This window comes from Maylandia zebra, linkage group LG3, assembly GCF_041146795.1.
Source record: "Maylandia zebra isolate NMK-2024a linkage group LG3, Mzebra_GT3a, whole genome shotgun sequence".
NCBI classification, from domain to species: Eukaryota; Metazoa; Chordata; class Actinopteri; order Cichliformes; family Cichlidae; genus Maylandia; species Maylandia zebra.
This window is the reverse complement of record NC_135169.1, coordinates 33671615-33682351: the sequence shown is the minus strand read 5'-3', so window position 1 is coordinate 33682351 and position 10737 is coordinate 33671615. Positions and strand designations below refer to the sequence as shown.

Below are 10737 nucleotides of genomic sequence, written 5' to 3'. Positions count from 1 at the left end.
TATGTTGGTGCAACAGGGAGTAATAAAAATAAAAATAACACAAATACAGAAGTGAAAATATTGGATGTAACTGTTGTTCTTAGTGGATGTGGTGGAGCAGCTGAAACAGGTTCAGCATTTGTTCTGCACTTCATGTATTAGAGCTGCACAGCAGAGAAGTTACTCTGATATGTTTTGTTCTCTTCACTGTGAATAAAAAGCTGCTTTTCAAAATATGTTACTGAACAGCACAAATGAAACAGCTACAAAGCTGCAAGAACAACAGATTCTTACTAATGTTGATAAAACAGATCTCCAACTTACATGATACAGTCAGTGTGATGGTATCACTCCACTCTGTTAACAAATAGGTCCTTGTGCCCCGACAGCTGTATTCTACACTGTAAGACTCAGCAAGTCTGCTGATTCTGTATTCATTGGATGTTTCAGGTATGTTTGACTGGCCTCGTCTCCATTCATACGTCCACTGAGCTCCTTCACCTCCCTGAATCTCACAGCTGACAGTGACTGTCTCACCGCTGTATATCTGAGTCCAGGGTGGCTGCAGGGTCACAGTGGGCTTACTGGGAACTGTTTACATAAGAATGATCCAGTTAGGAGAAGAGAAACATAAAAACTCTGCTGTTTATAACATAAGAGTAGAGTCACTGCAAAACAGCTGATTCACAGACAAACAGTTTGAAGACTCAACATCAAAACAAAGTCACAATAAAACTATTTATAGCTTTCAAACTGTAAGACAACATTTTTAGTAAAACGTACAAGTATTTACTTTGTACAGTTATCTTTTATTTATATTCTTTATAAATAAATTTATTATTTACAAAAAGTTACTGATTTTTTTTAATGAGTTGTCTTAAGTCTGATTTACTTTCACAAAGATGCGATCTTTGAGGTGTGTAAGCAAATCAGTGTGGATAAACAAGAAAACACTTTAGATTAAATCTAGAAACAGGATGAGGAGAGACTTTTTTAAATCCCAGGATTAGTTAGGCTCTTGAAGAGGTTACTCTGTCAAGGCCGATCCTTAATCTCACAGTCTTAAAGTAGACACAACAAAACTGAAGTTCTTCTATTTTTCTATTTCCATCTCTCCAAGTAATCTTGCTGTCAGAAAGAGAAACAAAAGAACAGACTAGTCCCCAAAGACAGGACGTGACAGTAATGACAACTTTATACAAGACTTTTCAAACTCAAAATTCCACAACTCTTTATAGGAGCAGAAGAATAAACAAACAAAAGTGACAAATGTAGAAAACAGAAACACAGTTCAAAGAACATTAACATGTTGAGTAAAACTGGAGAATTCATCTCATGAAAATATTACTTAAAGGAATTAAAAGGAAGTGACTGACTCCATGTCAGACTCCAGGCCATGAAGCACCTTAAAAGCAAATAATTAAATCCTGAAATCAGTTTGAAAACATGCTGGGAGCCAGTGTAACAGTGGGACAGGTGTAATCCCATGTGATGTGATTCGATGTGATGTGATGTGTTTGAGTTGGTCTGCAGTCATTCATCTGATTGTTTGCTGAGACTGTTTCAGTGATCTAGGTGTGAAAAATCAAAGCATGTAAAATGGTTTCCTGTCTTTAAATGTTGTAAAATGATTCATAACTTATGTTGCAATTAATCCAGAAATATTTTTGTTATTGTCTTGAGATTTTCCAGCAGAGAAGCAGCTGATGGCAGCATGTGTTCAGCATGTGTCCAGCATGTGTTCAGCGTGTGTCCAGCGTGTGTTCAGCGTGTGTTCAGCATGTGTTCAGCGTGTGTTCAGCGTGTGTCCAGCATGTGTTCAGCGTGTGTTCAGCATGTGTTCAGCGTGTGTCCAGCATGTGTTCAGCGTGTGTCCAGCATGTGTTCAGCGTGTGTTCAGCATGTGTTCAGCGTGTGTTCAGCGTGTGTCCAGCATGTGTTCAGCGTGTGTCCAGCATGTGTTCAGCGTGTGTCCAGCATGTGTTCAGCGTGTGTTCAGCATGTGTTCAGCGTGTGTCCAGCATGTGTTCAGCGTGTGTTCAGCATGTGTTCAGCGTGTGTCCAGCATGTGTTCAGCGTGTGTCCAGCATGTGTTCAGCGTGTGTTCAGCATGTGTTCAGCGTGTGTTCAGCGTGTGTCCAGCATGTGTTCAGCGTGTGTCCAGCATGTGTTCAGCGTGTGTTCAGCGTGTGTTCAGCATGTGTTCAGGAGATTCAATGGCAACATTTAAAGTTTCTCCTGAGTTTAGCTGAAAGACATTAGCTCACATTCAGTTTTGAAACAGTGATGGAAACTCGGAGTTTGCAGCCACAGACACAAGGCAGCTGGGACAATGACAATTGCATTTATTTTTTTCATGTTACAAACACATTTTTTTTCTTTTCCGGATGTTTGACTCTGAATGACGACTGAATATTTTTATAAAGGAAAAACTGTTTTACATGACTTTGGATACTAAACTAAAAAAAAAAAAACCTGCAGTACTGTTTAAAGTATTTTGTTGTGTTTTGGGAATTAAAATGAGTGAAATGTTTCCAACTTACCTGTTACTTTCAATGTGGTGATGTCACTCCACTCTGTCCAGGAAGAGTTTCTTTTGCCCCGACAGCTGTATCCTCCACTGTCAGACTCAGCAGCGCTGCTGATTCTGTATTCACTGGATGCTGAACCTATGTTTACCTGGCCTCGTCTCCATTCATACGTCCACTGAGCTCCTTCACCTCCCTGAATCTCACATCTGACAGTGACTGTCTCACCGCTGTGTATCTCACCGCTGTGTATCTGAGTCTTGGATGGCTGCAGGGTCAGAGTGGGCTTAGGAGGAGCTGTTAAAAAATATCATTAACAAACTTAAATATAAAATCATTATTAAAGTTGTCCCAGTTTTTATTGCTCTTGTTAATGGTAATCATAATTTTGCATGCTGTAGACAATATGAGTTGAAAATCAGCAATAAAAAAGTTTTGTTGTATTAATTATTACTAACAGACATAAATGCATGACTGCATTTCTTTTGTGATATGAGGACATTGGCTGATATTCAGTTTGAGCCTCACAAAGACAGTCATTAAGAGAACTCAACATGCCAGGGTCACATGTAATTTTACAATCCAACTCCAAACTTTTCTGAACCAGTGGATTTAGCACTAGACTTTTTTTAATAATCAGGAATGTAAACATGTGACAGGAAACAGTTTAAAACATCAAGCACATGGGCTCAACAAAGTTTACTAAAAACTTCATCAGCAGCGGATCAAGGTAACTCTCAGTGATTTTCCATGAACTGAACTGTAAATAAATGATCCACATATGGACCTGTTCTACATTACAGGCTCTTCTGAGGTATTCTGACACTCGTGAACACCTGTAGTGGGTGTGGTTTGGAGCTCAGCTGCAGGTTCAGGGGACAGAGTCAGGAGTGGGTGGCAGAAACAGCTGATCCCAGCCGCACTAATGACCTTTTCCCTTATTTTAGTAGCTGCTGGGGTCTGGAGGAGGGGAGTCAGACTGAGACTGAGAGTCAGAGTGTAGCAGAATGGAGGGAAGTGTGTGTGTGTGTGTGTGTGTGTGTGTGTGTGTGTGTGTGTGTGTGTGTGTGTGAACAACAGAGATAAAAAGTGAGCACAGGATCTAAAAGCTCTCCCCTTGTGTGTGTGTTTGGGCGTGTCGTACTGAGGAAACATGTCAGAGTGCTATAAACCATTAGTTTTTCATTCATTTATAAATGTATTCATTAACATCAATCAGTGGAAAGAATCCAAGTAAAACCTGTTGTGAGAAAGGCTTACATAGCAGATCAGTCTCTGATACAATTATATTGTATTTTTAGGCCAAACTTGAAGAGAAATTAATGTAAAAATGCTAAAAACAAAAGAACTGATGGAACTGCAGCAATAAATCCACATGTGGAAATCTTTTTTCCTTCCAAGTGTTTCAATGTGAGTACTTATGATATGAATCTAAAAAACAGTATAATTGAAAGACAGTATTTTGTTGTGTCTTTGGATGAAACATTGTGCAGTATAAATTAAAATGTGAGAAATATGTCCAACTTACCTGTTACTTTCAATGTGGTGATGTCACTCCACTCTGTCCAGGAAGAGTTTCTTCTGCCCCGGCAGCTGTATTCTCCACTGTCAGACTCAGCAGCGCTGCTGATTCTGTATTCATTGGATGTTGGAGGTGTGTTTACCTCAGCTGGTCTCCATTCATACGTCCACTGAGCTCCTTCACCTCCATGAATCTCACATCTGACAGTGACTGTCTCACCGCTGTATATCTGAGTCCAGGGTGGCTGCAGGGTCACAGTGGGCTTAGGAGGAGCTGATCAAATAAAACATAGCATGAGTAGACTGATAATTTGACTTAAAAAATCAACAATAAAAGTTGTTTTTATACTTTTTAAATGTTTTATACATTTATGAACATATAATCCATTACTTGTCAGTTAGCTGTTGTTTGCTAACAATGCTGTTAAACCTCCAGTGGTGGATTCAGAGCTGGAGATTTAAAGATAAACGCAGAAAACTGCTGCTATGAGTAAACATACGAGCAGTTTGAGAAAGGCTAACATAGCAGACCAGTCTCTCCTAAAATGAGGACAATCATTTATTATTGTTTTACACTACTTTTGTTAGTATTTTGTTCTGTTTTTGGATGAATTGTGCAATACAAATAAAATAAGTGAGGAGATGCGTTTAACTTGTATCCCTGAATCTTATATCTGACAGGGACTTTCTCACCTCTGTATATCTGAGTCGTGGATGGTTGGAGGGTCACGGTGGGCTCAGGAGGACCTGATCAAATAAAAATATATCATTATCATTAAAAATCTATCCTGGTTTTATTGCTCTTGTTAATTGTAATTATATTTTTGTGTCCTGGTAAAAATTTGACTACAAATCAACAATAAAAATTTTAGTTTTTACCAAACAGATTAAATGATATTTAGACTCTACCAGCAGAGTGACTGAACACAACCAGGTGTGCACAAATCTAAACTGTGACACTGAACATCAACGCATAAACACACAATATCATGTAAACAACCTCAGTTTTATAGTCAAATATCACACAATTTACTTATTTCCAGAGGTGGGAAGTAACGAAGTACAAATACTTTGTTACTGTACGTAAGCTATCTGTACTTTACTTGAGTATTTATGTTGACATTGTGTTTTTCATAGTGTGAAGCATGCTGCAAAACAAACTGAGGTAGAATCACTGTGTTATTTAAGGCTGCATGAAAATCCTCTACAGATTAGTGCAGGATAAACAGGTTAGTTTGCTGTACTGTGATGGATTTAAAGGAAAGACCAGTGTGTGACTGGTGCACAGTGACAGTCCAATATAAAGTCAGTATAAACAGTGTACTGTGAGTGTAGAGACGAGGACAACTCATGAAACGTCTGCTTACATCAGACTGAATTCAGGTGGATAAATCTGTAAAGAGCAGCAAGTCAGCTGATCACAGCTCATACATTAAGAAAATCTACTGGAGCTCTCAATAGAAAATAGCCTGAGCCATTAAAAACTGATTTTAGGGCTTTCCACACGCTGAATCCCACTTTAAACTCTTGTCCATTCTCTTCCGCTTATCCTTATCAGGGTCGCAGGAGGCTATAGACTATCCCAGCTATCATAGAGCGAGAGGCAGGGTACACCCTGGACAGGTCGCCAGTCTGTTGCAGGGCTAAGACAGAGACACAGACAAACATTCACACTCCCACATATTTAAAATAATCAATTCACTTAACCCCACTAAGTGCATGTCTTTAGACTGTGGGAGGAAGCCGGAGTATCTGGTATTTCCTTTCATTTTTATCCATGTAGCTTTGTACAAGGATTTTGAGAACTCCAAGAGTTAATACAAAAGCGTACACTGAGGTAAGCAGCACACATGCCAATATCAGTGAGATACACTGCACTACTCACACAAATCATCATCTTCTTGTAAATCTGTACTGTAAACTGTTCAGATAAACATCCATGAAAAGAGAATTAGTCTGTATGAAGGCAGCACACTCTTAATATGATCATTTTAAACACTCTGTGTTCCTCCGACACTGCCTCGTTTAAGTTTTGGACAAAATGGATTCTGGGATATTACATTTCGTCATTTCGAGCTGATTGGAGACCAGAACAGCCAATCAGATTTTTTTTGCATCCAAGTCTGTGATTGGCTGGTTTTGTGGCACAAATATAACGGTGTACAGAAAGAGTTGAGCGCGCACGGGCAGAAATGTTGAGAGCGCGAGCAACACATTGCGAGCGAGCGCAAGTGCAAAAACTGAGCGAGAGGGGCTGCTGTTGTGTGTGTGTGGATAATAGCAAACACTGAGATACATTTTTTGCACGTAGCAATGAATTTTGTTCACTCAAATTTAGTTTTTCTTCACTCAAAATAAATTTCTCCTAAAAATGCAACACAAGTTTTTTTTACGTGCGCTCAATCTTTTTTTTTGATCGGTCAGAATAGTGGCACAAAGATAACGCCATATAAAACCGACTGACAGCTGATTCCATAAATATACAAGATGGTGATGAGGAAACACACGGAGAAGACAGCTGAGGGGAATAAACATAATGACACAATAAAGGAAGCAAAACTGAACACAGGATGGGACACTGTCAAAGTAAAACAGGAAAGACTGAGACCTACACCTGAGACACACAGACTTGACAACAACAGTGATAAACAAACAGGGAGGCAATAGCAGAGACACAAGGACAGGAACAGATTTACAGTATTTAACTGTTTTTCTACGTGATGAAGAAAAAGCTGCTGTGAGAAAGAGAGAAACCTGTCGGCACCACCCTTTGACTTAAATTGTAAGAAACAAATGTGTAAAAATAGAAAGAAACTTCTGGCAGCTCATCATTATTATATCTATACTATATTTCTATAGTAGATGCTGAAAAATAGAAACATTTCTGTTTACCTGCACTTTAATCATTTGCTGTTTTACCTGTTTGGTAGTTGTTGAAATGGTTTGGCCTGTACCACTAAACTTGCTGTCTTCAGAACGTCTGCCCCCCTTCTTTCTTTCACATAATGGTATGATCCCAGCCTGTCTTTGCATGCGATTGGTCACATGGTGCGCCCATCAAAGCACGGATTCGTAGCAGGGCTGAAGATTCAGCTCCCACATACTGAGGGTCCATTAATAACTGGCTCGCAGGCCGGAAATAATTGTATCGAGGGCCGAATGTGGCCCGTGGACCGTAGGTTTGACACCCCTGATTTCGAGCATTGTAGGAGATAACAGCTACATATATGAACTGGAGTAAAAACAGTGTTTCTTACCTTCAGCGTTTCCACAGATGACTGTACTGAGCACTAAAATAATGAATAAAAACTCATCAGATATTATACTTCAGAGTAAAGTTTTTTTTAAAGGCTTTACTCTGATTATTGATTATTGTAAATTTAGGGATGAACAATAATCACCAAATTTCTCCTGTTTGCTAAACAAGCTCTAAACAGTGACTCACTAATTCTCAGAGATCAGAAACATTTTCATTAATCGCTGCCGTTCAAACAACGTCAGACGTGTACTTACAGAAAAAGCCCATCATGCAGAGCAAAGAGTGCCCCATCGTCACATCCAGCCTGCTGCACTCTGATCCTCAGATAATCACAAACAGTTTTACTTTGCAGAAAAAAAGGAGAAGTTGTGTTTTGTTTGGGTGTGACAGAGTTTTTCTACAGGTTCTTCTTCTGATTGGTCTCTCTGTGCTTCCTTCCCTTTTGGACACAAAGCTCAAACAGCTCCTGTAGCTTTGACCGCAGCAGTTTTGTGACATGTTTTCCATCGCTTTAAGTCATATCTTACCAGGTCTTTTTTTACTCTGACAGCGTCCCCTGGATCATTATCATGCTGCAATGTTACTTGCATCATGATAAAGTCTTTTTAATGATTTTTTTATATTTTGATTCTTTATCGGAGGAATTATGTGGAAATTCTTCTTTCATGCTGCATAAAAACAGAAAACAGATTTTATCTGACTCTTAGCTGAAACATCATCATGCAGTGCTATAATAAAAATGACCTTTGACCTCAGATCTGTGCATGTTTTCACCTTGTGGTTAAATTTTATGTTTGGCTGACACCCAAACAGAGTAAATGACTCACTGTGTGGTTGAACTGAAACTAAAGACCTGTATGTTTCACAAATTAAATTAACAAAGACAACAAATAAATGTATCTTCTATTGGCACATCAAAGTGAATGTTACATGTTACCAACAAAGACTATGTAATTCTCTCCAGAGTCACATGCAGACGAGGTGACCTTTACTAAAGCTTACTGAAGCTGATCATTTCAGGCCCCAATAGTAACAAATGAAGAAAACTGAGTTACAGATAACTGATCACTGGAACCAGAGACTCTGGGTCATCACAAAATCTTCCATATGGTCTCTCTCAAGGTCACAAAAGTTTCAACTTACAACATAAATGAGAATAACATCCTGTATGATTCGACAGAAGTTCAGTCTGTTTAGCTATGTGTAGACTGATATGTCAGATGATATTATGGTGTACCTACAATACGAGTGAATAAACTCTTAAACATTATCAACACTTATTCATTATTTTCAGTTTTACTGTGGATTGTAATTATTTATTAAAAACTAAAAATCATTTGCAGAAGGTCAAAAACAGAGGAGAGATGTCAGGAGGTTTTTATTGTGTATCTAAAGGCATTTTAGTAATTATTCCTTAAATCATTTATTTTTATATTTTTACTCATGTTGCCATAGTAACTCTAAACTTGAATGCATATTGAGTAAATACACAAAGCACTGAAACAAACCCCATGTTGCTTTTGTGTTAAATATTTCAATTTGGTCATGACCAAACTTCCAGTTCCTCTTTACACATCCTGAGGTTTGATAACAAGAATAAGACATAATCACATAGCACAGAGCCAAAGTGTTTTCAGGAGACATTGAGATTCATTCTGTGGGCTGATGGAGAAAAACATGAGATCACTGAGGGTTTTTAAGTGCAGATAAGCCTGCAGCTGCGTGCAAACTTTCATTCATACTTCACAGAAATACTGACACAGGGTGAAGGGTTTTAGAACGGTGGGTTGATGCAGGTTTGTGCATGTGCCCAGAGCCCTGGGGCTCTGTCCTCAGCTCGTACTGGGGTGGCCAACCTCTGACAGGATCAGCTGCCGGTTGGTTTTTAGGTGATCTTTCTTTTTGGCTCCTTGTTGCTTCTGCTGGTGTGGACACGTGTTTGTTTTTGGGTCTCCTGGATCTTTCTCTGTTTTCTCTGTTGTGTGTCTGTGAAGGTTCTCAGTCATCCAGGTCATCGTAGTCAAAGGAGCTTGCAAAGAAAAGCGTCTGGACTTCTTTAAGTTGCTTGAAGACGTTTCACCTCTCATCCGAGAAGCTTCTTCAGTTCTAAGGTCAAATGGTGGGGAGTCCCACCATTTGACTCTCTGTTGTGGTTTTGCACCCTCATGATCACGTATGTTTTATCTCACACACACACACACACACACACACACACACACACACACACACACACACACACACACACACACACACACACATACATGAGGTCATTGATGTTTGTTTAAGTGCAGAGATGGTGCAGATAGACTTGCAGCTATTTGCAAACTTGCGGTTTCAAAAATGTTAACACAATATTTTCCATCAGCCACGTCTCTTTAAAAAGTGATCCTTCCTGTCATGGTCTGATCTAAAGGTCCGAGTTTAAAACACCAGTAAATACTTTGTGCAAATAATTGTGGTCTCAGTCACTGCAGTTTCAAATCTTACTGCATGTTAATTTAGTAAAACAAGCTCCTCATTAAAGTCAAAAAGGACAAGAAAGCACTTGATTAAAAAGCTCCTTCCTTATATATGCTGACGTAAAACAAAATATCAGCTACACAAAATACTGCTGTCTGAAACATGCTGCATTTCCTCTTTCCTGCATGGCACAGATAAAAATGAGGCCTTTCAATAGATTAAAAATAAAATGTGGCAGAGTATAGAGTATCCTTAATTTCATTGTACATGTACGATGAGAATAAAGGGCTATTCTATTGGTGGTGTGAAGAGGGAAGGAATGAGGATTTGAACCAAAATGCAGACTCTTAGAAAAGGTTAACTTAAACCCAGCTGTATTGCTGGAATACAAAAAAAAATGCAAAACTACAAAAAAAATTATTTGAAACTAAACGGCAGGCAGAACACACAGCTGTACGATGAGGGAGACCGCGATGCAGGACAGAGAGAGATGCAGGCATAAATACACACAAGAACAAACAAGGGAACAAACCACAGGAGGGAATCGTAGCTAAGAGGAGCTAAGGAAGCACAGCTGGACACAATTTAAACTGAACATGATGCACAAAGCACAAGTGACTATCAAAGTAAAACAGGAAGTGTGCACAACGCACATTGAGACACAGGCTGTGTCCAAATTCAGGGGTAGCATTCGTCGATGGCTGCATTTGTAGGCAATTACGTCACAGTGACGCGACGAAGGCTGTCCAAATTTGAAGAGTCCTCCAAATGCGGCGGCAAATGCGTCCTTCATTTCCCCAGATTTGAAGGATGTGTTGGCTGTATCGTTCGTGGCCCACCATATCCCAGGATTCATTTTGGATTTCAGGATTTCAGTTTGACATGTTTTAGGGAACAAAGACCAAATGGCTTAATTTCTTAAAATGAGAGGAGAAAACGATCACCTCTTCACTGGGGTGAAGAATTCGGCCACTGTGGCATGGAGGTACA

General features: G+C 39.3%; 1 protein-coding gene across 1 annotated transcript; it reads right to left on the bottom strand.

Moving 5' to 3' along the window:
• Positions 1-242: 242 nt before the first annotated feature.
• Positions 243-7585, bottom strand: LOC143412337 (B-cell receptor CD22-like). Its single transcript, XM_076882215.1, has 7 exons — positions 7542-7585; positions 7286-7318; positions 4722-4775; positions 4036-4302; positions 2523-2804; positions 304-570; positions 243-250 (listed from the first exon to the last, which is right to left on the bottom strand). The coding sequence occupies exons 1-7, from the start codon at positions 7576-7578 to the stop codon at positions 243-245; spliced, it is 948 nt and encodes a 315-aa protein (XP_076738330.1). The 5' UTR covers positions 7579-7585.
• Between the last annotated feature and the right edge of the window lie 3152 nt (positions 7586-10737).

Bases quoted from the DNA above. Each gene is read 5' to 3' on its own strand.
- LOC143412337 (XM_076882215.1), bottom strand. From the start codon at position 7,578: ATGGGGCACTCTTTGCTCTGCATGATGGGCTTTTTCT. The intron at 7,319-7,541 runs GTAAGTACACGT...TCATTATTTTAG, and splicing joins CTGCATGATGGGCTTTTTCT to TGCTCAGTACAGTCATCTGT. The intron at 4,776-7,285 runs GTAAGAAACACT...TTATTTGATCAG, and splicing joins CATCTGTGGAAACGCTGAAG to GTCCTCCTGAGCCCACCGTG.